Source organism: Paramacrobiotus metropolitanus, unplaced genomic scaffold (genome assembly GCF_019649055.1).
Source record: "Paramacrobiotus metropolitanus isolate TYO unplaced genomic scaffold, Prichtersi_v1.0 Parri_scaffold0000194, whole genome shotgun sequence".
NCBI classification, from domain to species: domain Eukaryota; kingdom Metazoa; phylum Tardigrada; class Eutardigrada; order Parachela; family Macrobiotidae; genus Paramacrobiotus; species Paramacrobiotus metropolitanus.
The window spans coordinates 2,564-20,185 of NW_026570414.1; the positions used below are offsets into that span (position 1 = coordinate 2,564).

The following is a 17,622-nucleotide window of genomic DNA, read 5'->3' on the forward strand; positions in this document are numbered from 1 at the left end:
AAAATAAGAGTTCGAAGAACTTAATAACAGAATATAACTGTATAAGTACTGCAAAAGGTCACTCCCGATACAAAAATCAGCGCGCAGTGTAAAATCCCGACGACAACTTAATTTCACTTCACGCGTAAGAAGAAAGCGGTTTTCCCACGCTTTTTCGCGTGAGTACTAAACAACAAAAATAATAAAAAACCCAGATTTGTGCTGTTATCAAGAACTAGAAGTGTATTACAAAATGCAAGCTGCGCAGTGCGCACACCTAGCTTCAACATCGAGAAAAAATTTAACCGAGTTTAAAGTTTCAAAAGCACGCGTTTATCTGCTCCGTGACCACTCAACAGACACAATCGTCATTAATGATTAATAATTAATATGATAAATTCCTTGAAAGCTGGTAGATACTAGGTCTTTTTTATGGCTTCGGGCATTGGATAGCATTCCTGTACTCCATCTTACTTATAATATTATAGTCAAAACAAAATTTAAAAAACGAACAAACAAAATTCCCGAATGCTTCGATAACTGCAAGTTGCAATGATCAATTATACACTGCCTAGCATGCACGCAGGTGTGCGAGCAGTTCTGGGTTCTTCCGATCTCTGCACCTTATTATCAGCACGACTAAAACTGAAATGGCCTTCGCAGGTTAGCCGATTTATGATCCATGTTGTCACCATACCTCATGAGATTCGGGTGAGTCAGGCCCATCCATGGTCGTATCGATAGGAATGTGATGAACTCTCAACAAAAAATTAATATACTGAACAACAATAAACGATTATCAATCCTTTGAATTTACTGCGCTGACGGCAGTAATAGCGCTGGATATCAATTTCGAATTCGAAATACTGTAAGTACAGTACTTTTAGGCTAAACGTTTTAGCCGTGCAGCTGCGGAGTGGTGCGTAGCGGTGCGGATTCGAAATTTCAAAATGACGATGACGGCTAATAAGTGCTACGAGTGCAAAAACTACGGTACATTAACTCGTCAGTAGCGCAGGATGCGGCAATTATCTTAACTTACAGGAGATGCAGCTGCCTACTTAAACATGACAAATAATTTTCGCTGGCTTTCTGCACCTCATACTAAATTTTTTGAATATTTTATTCTCGATAGTTAGCTTACATATTTAAATAGTTGGCAATAAGTAAACAACATTTTAATGTACTGTAAACACGCTGCATACCGGTATTTATATACAGAATAATCATTTCGCTAAAAGAATTCATCCATGCAGTTATAAAAAAGTTAAAAAAGGGTAATTGTTTACTGAAATTATGAATCGCTGCGGTAATGAATGTCATCGGTACATGTGCGTTGGACGTTGGACGTACTCATAATTATCTTACAAATTGGAACCGTCAACAGGTTATTGATATTTCGCCCACGTTCTGTAAGAACAAGGATGTACCAGTGAAACCAACGGAGATGACGCAGACTGATCAGGTGTTGAATACCTGACGGTTTATTTGCAACAATGAAATTATGACTTTATAACTGTAGCCCTGTTTCTACAGTTCGAGGGATTCATTGGAAGTATACTCGTATGTCTAAACTCTAAAGCAAATCGTCTGCCAAATAAGTATGCAGTACAAGCGCATCCTCCCACCGTCAAGCAGTGATCAAGCAGCGGCGATTCAACGGCTATCAAATGAACCATTACCATTACCAGTTTCCGGCTAGCACTGGAATTTTATGATGGACTTTTGGAGCGCTTACATAACGTTTGTGCGTACTGCATCGTCGTTTAAGTTTATATTACACCATGGTTCGCTAATTATTAACTTGCTGACATAGTACCAGTACATACTAGCAGTGCTTACTAAAAAATGTGCGAAAAACTCAGTAAATGTTTTTGATAAGTCCTTAACAAGCCTTCTGTCCAGTAGCAGAAAATCAGTTCGATGCCTTCGCAATGCATTTTAACTAACGCAAAAGACAACATGAATAGTTAACGAAAGATAGCGATATTTACGCTAGTCACAAACACTGGATTTACTCAAAATAAAACATCGAATAGCCATTTGCCGACCAACTGTGCATTCTACGATACTTGTTTGAATCCCAGTCACGTAGCGCATCAAACACCGTACAGCCGTAAAACTTGTAAATCTTTACCGGAAAGCGCATTATAGCGGCTGCCATAAACCATCCGCGGTGGCACCCACAAGGTTGGGCCACCAGGATCCCGGCTTGGCGCGGGAGCAGGCGTACCGTACAGTTTGCCGGGCAGGTTTCCTTCGCACCTTTCTGTACATATAATTTTCGCGACGAGCGGTATCAGTTCCAGATACAGGACCGTCGCGTGCCGCTTCTCTTGTATAGTTTCTAACTGTTGAATTATCTGGTCGGTCGGCCGCGTAGCCATCATGACCTTTTTCGCTCCCGCTCGTCGTATCGTACTCAGTGCGGCACTGGTCAGTGCGCATGTACTGATTCTCGCTGTCGATTGGATAGACTTTTTCGTCAACGGTACCGCGGACTATCCAAGTGCCTGTGCGCGGCTCAAGTACAATCCTGTCTTATTTGTCGTTACCACGACCTTCTCCGAGATGACCACGACAATCGCTTTGGCGCATTTGCTGGTGTTTCTTTACTTTTATGGGAAGCAGCGGTCACTGTACCGGATATTACACTTCAATGCCGGTAGCGATCTCCCCTCCACCGTTCCACGTGGCCGTCACGGCGGGCGGACGCAGCTGCTGGCGTTGGGTCCGACCGGCGTCCTGCTGGCCGTCATGCTGGTGCTGGCTCTCCGGCCTGTCGTGGCTAATATCTTCACTGCCACCACGGTGCGGTACGCTTATGTCACGCTACCCAAGGTGCTGATGGAGGCGTGGTATGCGGTGATGTTGGCCATGAACTCCGCCATCGTCACTCTCAGCTTTATTGCCATAACGACCATCGTCTGCAATTTCAACCGGGCCGCGCAAGAGATCCTCGATGGGCTGAACAGCTTGTCCCCGCGTCTTTCCCTCTTATCTGTCGCGGAATTATTACCTCTGGTCAGCCAGTTTGAAATGCAACTGGAAACATTAGGTAAATTCGGTTCTCTGTGCGCTTCGAATAATTCGATTTTTTGTGTTCGGCATTGAAATAAAAAAAATTTGAAAAGGTTTAAAATTAATTAAAAACTTATTTCAAAATATACTTGTTTATAATAAAATGATAATTCAATTCTTTTGAAAATGACAAATTGGTAAGCATGTTTTGAATAATACGAAATTATTAACGATGAATTACGGAAGAAACTATTAATAAGAAATCCATAAATTAAATTTGTAAATCAACGATAATTATTGATTGAAAAATGATGAATCAATTCTTTTGAAAATGATAAATCGGTAAACACGTTTCGACTATTACGAAATTATTAATGATAAATTACAGCAGAAATTATTAATGATAAATTAATCTGTATGGCTGAAAGAAAATCGATTCAGCGAAAACAAACGTATATAATGTATATATATATCTTGATAGAGGTATTGCTTTAACGCCATATTTACCAGAAATTTGTCGTACAAATATTATGAAAAACCATAAAATTAATGACCTTTGAAATCTCTGATTGCATGTTTTTGCTTCGATTTGAGTTACACTCCGAAACATTTCAACAACGCATTGAAACTGCTTTCTACTTGATCCCTTACGTTAGGCGGCATCCATGAAGACATGGAGACATCGGTCGGACTGCCGTTGCTTCTGATCAGCGCGTCGACCTTCTATTCACTAACCTCCACGGTAGCCCAAATGATGGTGGAGACGGACACTCCGCGTCATCCATTATTTTGGGCCTATTTCGGTGCGCATAATTTATTGCACTTGAGCATGATGATTACCCTTATCGTACTGGTGGACCGAGCGACAAACAAGGTATTTTCCTGCCCATGAAGGCTTTAATTTTTTAGATAATACCTAATTGCCGTACGTCGGAATGAAGATGTGATCGAGTTCTGTCGTAGAAATCTCTAAATAATGCAGTGTAGGACTAAAAGTTTAAAACGAGCTCGAAGTTAGTGCCGGCGATTCTTGCGCACTGGCGCTCCTTTTGCACATTAACTGCTGATTTTACTGTTAATTTTTCAACCGCGAACCGATTGGCCAATTTTCATGATCCAGCTGTTTAAGATAAAAAGTGCGGTGTACATTTACATAATATCTTGGCAATTTTTATTCATAACACTTTGCGCTTTGTTTGAAACGTTCGAACCGCGAGAAAGCAAGAAGTTGCTGATTAGTACCGTAATACGCTAATCCAGTTGTTACAATAAAAAAAATTATAAGAGCCACGCCCCTTTCAGTAGCTGCCATCATCCTCGGCCCATCCCACGCCGCGATCGCGGAGCGTACAGTCCATTGTCATCGTAGGCCATGTGGCGGGCGGAGTTCAGGGTGGGACGGGGGTACTGATAGTAGGCCGGATGCGGTTGGTCGTACAGCCAGTTGGCGTCATCTTCGCCGTAGTAATTGCCCATTACGCCTGCGTTATGGACCATAACTGTCACGCACAAGGCTAATAATGCTGTCCACAGAAACTTAGTCATGGCTTATAATGTCTAGTGATATCGATAAATGACAGAACGTCACTGCCAACACTGAAACACTGAAATCGTGGAACACTGGAATTGACCTTTACGATCTCTTATCGTACACGCGTGCGCTACAAGACGAACTGCAAGAATGATTATGATTTTATCATAATTCGAGTTTCAACACACTAACAGCAAAAACCATAAAAAAATTTGGACTAGGTTGCCACGCGAACAATGTTCTATGTAGCATTGCTAGAATTTAATGCAGGAATAATATTGGAGGAAACAGAGATGAATTATAAAAACTATAATAATATTGTAGGAATAGAGAAGAATTATAAGAATTATAAGAATTATAAGAATTATAAGAATTATAAAATTATAAAATTATAAAAATTATAAGAATTATAAAATTATAAGAATTATAAGAATTATAAGAATTATAAAATTATAAGAATTATAAGAATTATAAAATTATAAGAATTATAAGAATTATAAGAATTATAAGAATTATAAGAATTATAAGAATTATAAGAATTATAAGAATTATAAGAATTATAAGAATTATAAGAATTATAAGAATTATAAGAATTATAAGAATTATAAGAATTATAAGAATTATAAGAATTATAAGAAGAATGTATTGCCCTGTCTCCGTAGCGGCATCCGATTTCTTAATAAATAGTAATATTCTTGTAATACGTACAAAAATCAGGGTCAGCTTAATTGCGTCTCCTCTGTTTTCCGTAGAACAACAACATTGCAAAGATTTCCCGCCGGTTGTTGGGTGACTGTATTAGACTGCGGCAGGAAGAGGTTCACAAGCCGACCCAGACAACGGAGGACGAACCGATGGCTACCGGACAGGTACCGTACACAATAATGATCTGGGACTGGCACAACCAAACTGGCTAGTGCAACCGTACACGTGCGCGGTCAATTTAATGCCGAATGTGCGACTCGCACATCTACTATTTTCAGGCTACATTGTACGTACCAGAATCTTTCTTTACTCAATACTATAGAAAATACTTGACTGTACTCGCACAGTAGATCGTTCGCCGGGCGAACTTCGCCCGCTCGTGTTTGTAGATGTTGTGTAACTCGCTTGTGTTTTAGTTTCTCATGATTCATGTAGAAAGTGTGAATAATTTGTTGCTAATAGCGCGAATAAATATAGCGGGGCGTAGATCGTTTGCTATAAAGCACTCTGCTAAGCCCAGCATTTTGTTCCTAACCAGTACTGGCGACGACAGTGCCGAGTGACGGCATATGCGCACTAGATGCGTTCGCGATGCGCTGTTTGTTGAATTTTGTTACGATATTTTTAACCGCGGAATTGTAAGCTGATTTCGAGTTTTTTGGTCTTATATTGCGTCTGATACACTAGTTAATTTGACATTTATTCTTATGTCGTACAGAGCACAAGTTCGACAACGGATAAGAGCGTTGCCGCCACCGGAGTGCCGTCGCGCAAAGGTCTACCTTCCGTTATGAAAAGAGTGGTGACCGCCGCCAAGTCGCATTGCCACATGGAGTTTTATGCTTTCCGTATGGTCAGCGTGGAACGCGTAATGATCATTACGGTAAGATCAGTTCAAAGTGCCGATGCGATGCACTACTGAACGACATGTAATTTGATGATGTAAATCACAATTTATACTCGCACAGCGTACTTAGAACTCGTACTACGTTGTAAAATGTCATAGCATTCATTTTACTGCTTAATGATTTTAAAAATTAGCTGATAAAGTTTTCCGGCCTCGTTTGACTCATCTAAGAAGCATAAAAAAGCTCGTATAGAAAGCGAACGCATACTTTCGTAGTTTTGCGCAGTTGGTCTAATGGTCCATATGATGGTTTGACGGAACGTCTTAATTAATTTTACGCAGCACTGCTGCCACAATGAAATGTGACAGATCATACGCAAAACGCAGTGATTTAACGATAGTGCATTTGCAGGTTCTCGGTCTGGTTGCGCTGGCTGCCTTATTTTTTTGGGATCGCAGGGAAGGGTTCGCAGGAGGAGGATGTCCGGCGTTGACCGGAAACCAGACAGGAGTTCAGGCCAACAGCACGGCAACCATGGATGTATAACATGATTAATTTATTCTTTACACCTTTTACAACGCATTTGATGTGGATTCACCGGAGCACTCCCATGACAGTCCCATCAATGTTTTTTGGAATTACTAACGGGCTTCTTCAGTAGAATTATTTTTCATTTTTAGCATTCCTGGCAGTATTGAGCTTGCATATATATTGGCACAAAACGTTACACATAAACTGGAATTTTAAATCAGCGCGCCTGTGTTAAACAAATACCATGCTTTTTTATTGGCCTTTGTAATTACTTGTGATATGTGACATGGATGTGGTGTGTCTCATGCATCTACAGACACTCAGCAAAATTAAAGCTGGCTACTTAAAAAAAGTATTTAACTGCTTTTTACTGTCGGATAAAGGAAATGTTTCTGCACATTGTAAGGCAGCTTTTTGCACCAAAAATGAGCATATGCTTGTACGACGTACTTTAAAAGATCTGGTGATCGTTCAACGTAATCCTTTTCGAAACCGTATCAGGAATCCCATCATTTAGAACAAGATACGGTGAAACTGTAAAAAATATAATTGTTTGAAATTGTGTTAGTAATAAGATCAACGGCTGCTCCATCGTTTTTTTAATGTCAGAGGGAAGTGCAAATATGCCTTCTCTGTGTCAAGTTAGCACTGTGCCCGTATTATCGTCTTTCCCACTACTCGTACGTCATACATGTACAACTGCATGGCTGCTACGGAAAGCCGTGTATCATCGCCCGAAGACAAGGTAGCCATGCTTGTAAAACGGTGAACTTAATAATGTTATCTGTACTGAACAGTATACATGACACCGATGGTGCTAAGCGGTATGTCCGCCAAAGCGACGGTAAGACCACGTGAAGTACTATGTTATGTTTTCATGCACTTGTGATTTGGCACGGCGTGCCCGGCACTCTGCGGCTTCTCCTGGCAACCATAAATTTTGCGGTTTTATCAGTGGACTTTTTATGGCTAATCATACCAGCTGTATGCGGATAAGCCTCGAAATTTAATTAAAAAATATGCTAAGCTTGCGCTTGCCTGATGCTGAGTGGCACAATGCCTCATTGTTCGTTTGTCTTATTAGTAGCACGGTCACCGACAGTGATATTCGTTCTCAGTGCAGTGCCACAGCTGAATGGTGTTTTAGGTATTCCCGACAAAATTTCGGAGCGGATTACGCTGAGTGATGATCAGCCATATACTATCAAATCACTCTTGTATCCAGCAAAGTATCCCACTGGTACGGAGTATGTGTATTCGATCGACGCTCCCGGCCATGCCATTAAAGTAAGCACGGATACCGGTATATACCGTACACGTCTGCCATGCAACATGTGCAGTTGCTATCAACGTCATATTGTACGTTGACAATAGGCGCTGTAAAATTTGTTAGTACTCTGCCGAGTAGAGCAAGCTATGCTCGCCGTTTTTAATAAATCACGAGTTTCTTCATGTTTCTTCTTATCTGAAACTGAATAAAACTTCGAAAGTAAATCCCAGACTTTTAAAGCTCAGTTTTTTCTAAGTAAAACCGGTCTGGTACAAGTACTAAAGAAACAGCCACTAGCCTGATGAAAAATGCACCTTCTTCTGAACCGATTTTTGCACGAGACACCCGGTTAAACGCATATAAGGTTGTCTAAGTTTCCTAACAATTGGACAACTAAAATGCCGCAACAAAAATCTTATCTAGATAAGTTTTTCTTGAAACTCACTGATAAAATCGCGTAAACGTGAGATGCGTTGCAACCTGTACGCAATCTAAAGTTTTCACAATTCTGGGTGAATTGTCACATGCTTTAAAGCCTAATTAAAGGTTTACAAGTTTACAAGAACTGTTTACATTTACGTAAGTAACTCCGGGTTTACGGGAGTTATTCAGTCAGTGTTCCACTTCAGATCGAATCGAGGGAATTTTTGTTTGGATCACGTTGGCCCAACAAAACTTCACAGAACGGCTGCCTGGGAGAGCGACTACAAATCTGGGATGCCAGGCGTATGTTGCAGTGCTTCATACTACGAGTAGTACGACAATCGCAGTTTCAGAGGCACTGACAAGCTTATTTGCAGTGCCGGCATCACCTATTGCATACGGTTGCGGTGCGGATCGAGTAGACATTCTATCGTACAGCGATGTTATGGTAAGTAGTTAGGTTCTGGCAGACCCGTTGTGTAGGAGAAATCATTTTGCGAACTTTCAGCAAGATACCCATACCAGGGCGACCTGCAATCTACGATGTCCATTAAGCTTTAAAGCTTCCTTGCATTATCCGGCTGTGAGAGTATCACTTCTGCAACTCGGCGAACTTTTGATTGCAGTTTATCGAAGTAGTTCGCGGTGCCTGGTACGGGACCGAAGATAAATTCCAGCTACAATTAATCCGTAGGTCATGTTCAGCCACTAAAGGTGTCTGTTGCGGTGAACATACAGCTGAGACAGCGGCTAAGCTGCAGGTGTTCCATGCGGTCGGGCCACACCCCATCTCTGCCCCTCAGACAAGACCAATCAGTCTTGCATCACAAGAGAACAGATCTGCGACGGTAACCGCCAGATTAATTGTATTACACTTGATACTGTTGTCTGCAGTATTATATTTATACAGTCAAATTTTTATTTATTCAACCATAATTATCATATAACACAATTTGTCTGATGAGTTGCAAACGGATGTTATTGATTTAGCTGCCTTTAGGTGTGACGAATTGTCCGGAAGGCGAGGACGAGATCTGCAGTATGGACTGTGGCCATCATGCTGGAATCACTGACAGCAGGGAGAACCTGCGCATTTATGGTGGTACACCGGTAAAGGTTTTAAAACCATACTAATCAGCTTTGTTCCATCGCTGTTTACCGGTATCCGAAGACAATCTTTATGTGCAGGTTCGACCGAACAGCTGGCCTTGGCAGGTACAAATCGATAGTCCGTATTCACGGTGCGGAGGCACTCTGGTAAGCAGGCGTATCCCCTGCACGTCAGTTGTTCGTCAATGCGTTCATTCGCAACTGAATTAAAATATTTTGTAATGGGTGGAGCCGGGAGCGATAACAGCAGAATGATTTGTTGCATTCGAATTTATGGGCCGTTTTAAGGGAAAAGCCACTCTATATGAGAGAATGTCCAAGTTAGGACACCAGTGGTTCACTGGTTCTGAACCTATAGAACCACCCCAGAACCAGCTACACACGCACTTGCCGGCACGCTGTCACGCTACCACTCTACCCCGTGAACCAGGTGAACCTATAGAACCACATAGAACCACCATTGAACCACCACAGAACCTAGTGCACACGCACTTGCCCGGCACGCCTTAACGCTCTCTCTCTACCATTTTTACCACTTTGAGCCTTGCTGACTAAAAATAAAAAGGAATTTTAGGATCTTCTATTTTGGGACGAAGTTTAATCCGCCCGGTGGGGCATCGTGAATTGGATTACATTTTGAAAATTGTCAAAAGCTTTTTTTAATTTTTTCAGTTTTTGATTTTACTCATATTAATAGTGTGGATAGTGCTATATTCCTCTCAAATTGACACATACGTCACTGAGTATGATACAATCTATTCTACTACGTATAATAGGTTTTTTGTCATCCGGTAAAAAAATCCTTTAAAGTGAGTACCTGAAAACGTTCGAGGAAATCTAAGCGCGCAGATCTACCGTACGATGCCGCCCATCGCGCTTCTTAGTTAATTGTACCGCTTACCCTTTCTAAGCTAAATTTGTGCAAAACCCAGGGCTTTGCCTGCGCTACGCAGAGTAAAATGCGCAGAACAACTGTTGTATCCTAGCACAGCAGTAAAATTTGTGAAACGAACTTTTATTGTTGTGCGAGTTTAGATGTCTAATGAAGTGGCACCATCAACAGGATAAACTAGGAAAATCTTTAAAAAATACAAAACTTAAACAGAGCAATTTGCATAATACGTGTGTCTTTATTACCTGTGGTACAACGGTTATGCAACAGCTTAAAGCAACATAATTTTACAACATCAAAATTTCATTAAACTTTTCTGCTCCTTCCATCGTTCCCAAAACTGATGCAGCGTTTCCCCGTTGTATCACTAGTGGAAGTCTTTGACGCAGGAATTCGTGGGAACGTCATTCGCCTGTGTGTTGCTCCAGGCCCAGTTCTTTAATGATGGCAATAGCTGACGGTCCCCATGGGCCCATTGTTTCGAAAGCAGTTGGAGAAAAAAGTATCTGCCGTTTAAGTACGAGTATCTGCCGTTTAAGTACGAGTACAACCGAGACTTCTGTTCTTTTTTCCACCGCAGCCGCACCTCCGTGAGTTGCCGTATTCTTAATGTGGGAAGGCGCAAAAGTATCTAAGCAAGTGACATCCCACGCTAACCACAACCCTCTCTGCCAGGCAAAAGTTGTGCAACCGTCAGGGCGTCGTTCAGACGTGCGCGACGTGGCTCGAGCTTTGCCGGAATCCCAGCTGAAACACACGCGCAACAAACGATGTCGTGTAATGCACCATGTCGCGGGAGTCTACCAGCAGAGAACGCGCAAGACAGACCATGGTGTCCGTATTTGTCTACATCCTTGGCACTTCATGCAATCGTGGGGTTCAGATATTGCAACTCCAAGTCTCAGACCGACGGAGATTTTTTGAGTATCATGATCAAGGAGGTTGCCAATATGGGCGGAGGGCAATGCATTTAACCAGATGCCGGCTTCCTGTGTTGACTGGGCAAGAAGGCGGGCCTTATTAATTTCGTCGTCGCGGTAAATCTCCATCAGCTTGGACAAAGATATGTTACACATTGGAATGTCCCAGGTCTTGTGTTGCTTGCGGAAATTAGGTTGAGGCAGTCCAGATTGTCGAGCGTTTTCCTTCCATAACTCCAGAGGGCCTGTGAGGTCGACGGTCGCATGACCAGGTGGTAATAAGGATACCATATCGGATACGGAGAAAACCGAAGCCAGAAAGCCGGAAGCGCTAATTCCTCCGACCGACGTATCCCAATACCGCCTTTGCAAACGGGAAGGCTAGCCCTGTCGCCAACACGGGTAGTCATCATGAGCGGTTCTGACGTTACACAGCGTATGGAAACAGGAGCGTAACTTTTCATCTATCTCGTACAGTTTTTCTGGATACTTCCACGCGTTACAGCATCGTAACATGTATATCACTTTTGGCGCGCCAAGACAATACCTGAGCAGGTACAACGCATGGTGACGTGGAAGCAGTTGAAGTCGCTCGCACATTCTTGTCAGTATTGCAGCTTTTTCAATAAGCGATGGCCTAATCGCGTCATCCAGCACGGGTGCTCCGAGCAGCGTCAAAGTAGAGCTTGATATAACACGCAGCTGGGGGTGTCTTACATTAAACTCAGCAATCACATTCTGTTGATTGCATTCTGTCCCTCAGCAGACAAATAACTCACACACACTTGGCAATGTTGACATCCAGCCCAATAGAGCGTGCCTCTGCAATAATCCGATCAAGTTGTCCAGCACACTAGCGAGAACCGCCTAACGTCCCGTCATCCAGAAACCATGCGTTGAGCTTAGTGGTGAGAGTGATCCCCAAAAGGCGCAGAACTAGGCAGAACAATAATGGCCCCAGTGGATCTCCCTGCTGTACACCTTTGACATAGGCAGATTTACGGTATTATATGAAGTGGCACTATCCATAGGATAAACTAGGAAAATCCTTAAAAAATATACTGTTAATCTGTCTATGTCAAAACTACCGGACACTGCCTGTACGAAATATGGCCACCGAACTGCCCAGTGATCGCCCAGTGTGTTTTGTGCATGTGATCGAACAACGGCTCAACGTAAATCGTACAAAAATTCAGCTGGTAAGAAATTCTGCCAAAGAACGGCCGTTCGTCTTATATCTGTAGATATACTTGCCGAACGCTCGTCTTATAAATGTACGAGTTACAATACTTACGAATAATGTACGAGTTATAATACTCGTACTTGCCTAATATCAAAGTTTTCGAACAGGCAAGCTTTCGAATGCTTTTTCAATATGGCCGGGTAAGAACTGATAACCTATCTCACTATTTTAATCGTAATTAAAATCTGTAGATGAGGAAGCTGTCTGAAAAAAATGCGGCTAAACAGCACCTTTTTGGCTCAAGAAACTTTGTGATGGATTTGCAACAAAGCTATCCATGCAGAGAATTTAAGTACTCCCAAAATATTAAGGTAGTCTGTTTTTGAGACGGTTATCAAACGAGCAGCAGGGTATAAGATGTACGTTAGTGCCTGCTGAGTATTTGTTTAACGTTTTCTTTGTCATTCCTTTAGAGATTCCGGTAAAGGTAAAAATCCGTACCAGTACGCCGCAAATTTTAGCATTATTTCTGCACCATAGTGCAAGCTAAGTACGATAATTGTCGTCGTCATTTTTGCGCCATAAAAAACATTGCGTACCAGACGATCTGCGTACTTCAGGGCTGCTACATGTCCACAGAGCACCAAAATATAAGACTTACACCACCTAGTAGGATAAAATGTGCAGTATTTTAATAAATTTTTTATTTTCCGGTAAGTATTACTGTTTTTATGTAATTACCATCTAAAGTAAGTATGGGAGAACGTTTGATGACGTGCACGCGCACATCAAAATGCCGCCCATCGCGCACCAGAGATACAAATCTTCTTTAGCGGATATGCTGCATCGCATGGTTATCAGTTGGCAGATCATATCCGCGTGATTCAGTGCGAGCCGAAGCGAAGTCAGCTCTATCATCTGAGCCCTGAACGGCATAATTTTTGTTTCTGGTTTGCAGAACCAGAAAAATTGCAGAACCAGAAAAATTTTCAGATTTAAAAATCCAGAAAATAATAATAACGTGTCGGCGCCCTATGTAAAACGAAAATGGAACGAATAAAAATTATTTTTTTGTAACTAACGCAGCTGCCGTACAGGCAGGCCAGCGCTCAGGATCGAAGTGAAGATCCGTATCTCAGGTGCGCGCTGGGCGGCATTTTTGATGTGCGCGCGTAGACGTCATCGAACGTTCTCCCATACTTACTTTAGATGATAATTACAAAAAAATAGTAATACTTACCGTAAACTAAAAAATTTATTAAAATACTGCACATTTTATTCTACTAGGTGGTGCAAGTCTTATATTTTGATGAATAAGCGCTGATTTCAATGGTCAAGTGGGCTTCAAAATACTGCATTAACAAAGCATTACAGTACTTTGGAGGTAAACAATACTTTAAAAGTATTGTAATCAAAAAACTGTAAATGCGGTGACCCGTCATTTCGTCGACGAAAATCTGTTTACCCTCACTTCGCCGAAAAGGCAGAATGTCGACCGACCACAAAGTTGATCCAACGCTTAGCTAAACCATCTTTGTTTTCTGATTTTTCATAGGCTTTCTTAGGTTTCTTAGTTTTCTTAGGTTTTCCTGAGTTTGGTTGGATTTTTAACCGTCATCCGCAAGACCGTCAAGCGTCAAGCGTCAAGCGCATGTAGCCGGCAGGAAAGTGGACAGGTTAGACGCTGTAAAAAAAGTTTGCACAGTGCGACAGGCAGCTGTGATTAACAACAACTCTCATCAGTTCAAACCTGAGAGGCGCTCAGGCGGTAACTGCGTTAGTGAGTGATCTGTGATAGTGGGACAGCGTGAGTGTCAGCGTGCCGGCAAGTGATTGTACACTCGCTTCTGTTGTGGTTCAGTGGTGGTTCTATGTGGTTCTATAGGTTCACCTGGTTCACGGGGTAGAGTGGTAGTGCGACAGCGTGCCGGCAAGTGAGTGTGTGCTTGGTTCTGTGGTGGTTCAGTGGTGGTTCTATAGGTTCACCTGGTTCACGGGGTAGAGTGGTAGTGTGACAGTGTGCCGGCAAGTGAGTGTGTGCTTGGTTCTGTGGTGGTTCAATGGTGGTTCTATGTGGTTCTATAGGTTCACCTGGTTCACGGGGTAGAGTGGTAGTGTGACAGCGTGCGGGTAACTGCGTGTGTGCTTACGGGTGGACTTATGGTTCTACGATGGTTCAGTGTGGGTTCTAGGTGGTTCTATTGGTATCGCTTCTCATTCTGTTGGTGCGTTGTAAACACTGTTTTGGTTTTATTGGTTCAGAACCAAGTGAACCACTTGTGTCCTGGTCTATGGGTTCATTCCCATAGAACCACTAACTTGGACATTCTATGCTCTATATACTCTTACTTAACACAGGAGGAAAATAGTTCACAGTGTTATCAATGTACTCATTAGTATCCAGTACAAATATATAGTAAAAACAAACCATTTTTATTTCAGATAGCTCCACGATGGATTCTCACGGCAGCGCACTGCATATCTCTATATGTAACAAACCGAACGGCGCTTTTAGAGTACGTAACCAAGAACAGGCCCGTCGCTATACTCCTGTACAGTTTTCAAAAACATACTCTTTCCACATTTGTCATCGTACATGCATTCCGATTCAACTTATAATGTGCAAAGGCACCGCCGACATTTTGCCGGGGGCAACTAGTCGCAAGACATTTGGTTGCCGACGATTCGCCGCACGGGGCATTACATCTACCAGAAGAATGGTTCAATGGTTAACGAAAATAACCAGAACATCCACGAAAACAAAGGAAAATTAGAAACCAAAGATTACAACAAATTAATCACAACTACAAGGTAGTATAAGAAAACAGGAGAAAACATAAGAAAGCATAAGAAGCGTAACAAAAGATTAGAAACATATGCAAACCTAAGAAACAGCTTAAGAAAACTTACAAACATTTATGAAAAACCTAAGAACAAAGCAAAACAAGAACCATGGAAAGCCTGAAAAATCTATGATAACTCAGCGCGTAGAATTCATTTGCGTTGAATTGTAGTACGATTCGAAAGTTCCAAAACGACCAGATGTCGCGCGTCAAAATGTCTCAATTAAGCAATATGTTCCTAGGCGAAAAGTCATGTCCCGCGGCGAAACGTCTTTACGACGAAAAATCGCGCGTCGAATTTTAGTACGGCGAAATGTCATACTCCAGTTGAATGGTGCGCTGCGTTGCCGTGTATAATGAGCTGGTTGCCGGTTGCGCAGCTGAATGAGCGAATGGGATAAGAAACAGGAATTAAGCGGGTTACGCGATCACCGGTCATTGTAGCGATGTCTTAAATGAATGGGTAACCCAATCGTTCAGAAATTTCCTGATACTGCTTGGTTTGTAAAAAGGACATGACAGTAGTCCCTATAAAGCCCCGTAAAACGTCTAAAACGCAAGTTCCTTTCTTCTCAGAAGCGGAAGTCTACAGCACGTAACCATAACACTCATGCCACACCGCTGTGGAAAAGTGCCAAACGCCACGGTTATTGCGGTACAGAAAGTATTCCTGCCTCCACAATGGGAAACACCAACGGCGGAATCGTTATACTTTGATGCGGCTCTTTTACTCCTGTTTTCCGTGAGTTAATTATTTAAAAAAACTGATGGATCAGTGTGATCCACTTGATAGACCAAAACTTTGCAAGCTAGAACTATAATATCAGGTGCTATATTATAATGTAATTTGCATCTTTTCTGAAGGATGTTGACCTGTCAACCGTTCAGCCAATATGTCTGCCACGTTCGGATATGGTGATGCATGTTGGAGATAGGTGTTATGCAGCTGGATGCGGTCGCACCGGAAACCCAGACGGGCCATCCGAGCTACTGCAGCTGGCCATGACCATACTGGATATTGGTTGTGGCTCCGCACTCTGTCCGGACACCTTGTACGCCGGCCAAAACGTTAGTGGCACTGGAAAAAGCGTGTATGGTTTACCGCTGATTAATGACGTTAGGCGAGTTATGTGGAAAACATATTCTGCGGTTGCAGCTGTTCCGGGGACAGTGGAGGACCTTTAGCGTGTAATAAAAATGGTAAATGCCAGCATTTTTCCTAATTTGTGCTTTAAAACACGAAGGAAAACCAAAATTTTGTAAGCTTTCCCGTCAATCCTCTTCGAGCGTAAAGATCTGCAAACGAAAAGCGAAAGTAATCAAATGCTCATGTCCATGTGCTTTTGCATTGTACGCTACTCGTTTCAAGGGGATGACTTTCGTTGTCGCTTTTTGTAACTACTAACTACTCGTAGCAAATCTGTTTTTGGCTAATTACTCCACATAGTCGGCTTTTTAACCAGGAAACGATCAATGGACTCTATTTGGAGTAGCTTCTTTCATAACAGGGTAAGAGTACCGATAATATTCCATGGAAAATTTCTAGTCAAGAGGAATTCCAAATTTTTTAGAGAATGTGGCATCGCTGTGACCGGCTATCAAGCAGTAGAAAGACTCATGCCCTTCATTATGGACACAGTGTACTCGCAAGATTTCTACGGCTGGCTTCCAAATCGCACCGTACCAAGAAAAGCAACGATTGGCCAGGAGGACGCTATTCCAAGTGCGACACAGGCAGAAGATGAGAAGCCATTGCCGTTGCGCGTGCAAGTATCCGTGCAGTCGACAGCGTCTAAAAAATGCGGCGGTTTGCTGTGGCAAAGGATACGAATTTGGTTGCTGATGTTTCTTTTGAAGCCGACAGAAACTTTATGACATACTCCAGGATAGCACAATTTAAAATAAAAAGAAACAAATAAGAACAAATGATACAAAATATAAGAAATGCTGAACCACTGACTAGAGATACTTGTATTTGTAGAAACTTTCAATGTCAGAAATAAAGGGCTATTGAGTCGCCTTGACAAGTGTCAGAATCGCTTGGCTAATAAAAATAGACACCCATGCGTACACGTAAGTAGTTGCGAACGGGAAGCGTTGCTAACTTGCTGGAAAGGGTTTGCGGAATTACGACGTACTTAAAATTGCACCGGTAGCACTGCATTCTTCCGTGCTTATAAATCGAACGAGCGTCAGAACCTGCTCTACGAATTTTCAACATTGACATTTAATACGAGATTACTGTACAATAAACTGAATTTGGTACTTACTACTTTGTTATGTATGTATCAGAGTTGCCCCATTTCCATTTTCGAATGGAGATGAATTTTTGAATTATGGATGGAAATGGATGGAAAAATTAGCGA

The 17,622-nt window shown here is 42.2% G+C and overlaps 2 protein-coding genes across 4 annotated transcripts; both read left to right on the plus strand.

Moving 5' to 3' along the window:
• Positions 1 to 2,794: 2,794 nt before the first annotated feature.
• Positions 2,795 to 6,870, plus strand: LOC129600751 (uncharacterized). The gene is made up of 5 exons (XM_055499320.1): positions 2,795 to 3,037; positions 3,657 to 3,874; positions 5,284 to 5,400; positions 5,955 to 6,119; positions 6,496 to 6,870. The coding sequence occupies exons 1-5, from the start codon at positions 2,827 to 2,829 to the stop codon at positions 6,628 to 6,630; spliced, it is 846 nt and encodes a 281-aa protein (XP_055355295.1). The 5' UTR covers positions 2,795 to 2,826; the 3' UTR covers positions 6,631 to 6,870.
• Positions 6,871 to 7,583: 713 nt separating this feature from the next.
• On the plus strand, positions 7,584 to 17,294 carry LOC129600753 (transmembrane protease serine 13-like). 3 transcript variants are annotated; one of them, XR_008692123.1, is made up of 13 exons: positions 7,584 to 7,902; positions 8,515 to 8,611; positions 8,686 to 8,756; positions 8,935 to 8,998; positions 9,070 to 9,156; positions 9,309 to 9,418; positions 9,497 to 9,565; positions 14,856 to 14,929; positions 15,833 to 15,998; positions 16,121 to 16,324; positions 16,413 to 16,456; positions 16,720 to 16,765; positions 16,828 to 16,920. XR_008692123.1 is itself a non-coding variant. In XM_055499324.1 (13 exons), the coding sequence occupies exons 1-13, from the start codon at positions 7,657 to 7,659 to the stop codon at positions 17,129 to 17,131; spliced, it is 1,563 nt and encodes a 520-aa protein (XP_055355299.1). In that variant the 5' UTR covers positions 7,584 to 7,656; the 3' UTR covers positions 17,132 to 17,294. The 3 variants fall into 3 exon arrangements, 2 of the variants coding, with proteins under 2 accessions (XP_055355299.1, XP_055355297.1); XM_055499324.1 differs by having other exon boundaries at positions 9,497 to 9,523; positions 16,121 to 16,347; positions 16,828 to 17,294; XM_055499322.1 differs by having other exon boundaries at positions 16,121 to 16,347; positions 16,828 to 17,293.
• Positions 17,295 to 17,622: the final 328 nt, after the last annotated feature.

What these genes read in the sequence shown, in the direction of transcription:
- LOC129600751 (XM_055499320.1), top strand. Translation starts at nt 2,827, where the DNA reads ATGGAGGCGTGGTATGCGGTGATGTTGGCCATGAACTCCGCCATCGTC. An exon ending in TGGACCGAGCGACAAACAAG is followed by an intron (nt 3,875 to 5,283) that starts GTATTTTCCTGC and finishes TGTTTTCCGTAG; the next exon opens with AACAACAACATTGCAAAGAT. An exon ending in AACCGATGGCTACCGGACAG is followed by an intron (nt 5,401 to 5,954) that starts GTACCGTACACA and finishes TATGTCGTACAG; the next exon opens with AGCACAAGTTCGACAACGGA.
- LOC129600753 (XM_055499322.1), top strand. Translation starts at nt 7,657, where the DNA reads ATGCTGAGTGGCACAATGCCTCATTGTTCGTTTGTCTTATTAGTAGCA. An exon ending in CTCCCGGCCATGCCATTAAA is followed by an intron (nt 7,903 to 8,514) that starts GTAAGCACGGAT and finishes GTTCCACTTCAG; the next exon opens with ATCGAATCGAGGGAATTTTT. An exon ending in CTCTTTTACTCCTGTTTTCC is followed by an intron (nt 15,999 to 16,120) that starts GTGAGTTAATTA and finishes TCTTTTCTGAAG; the next exon opens with GATGTTGACCTGTCAACCGT.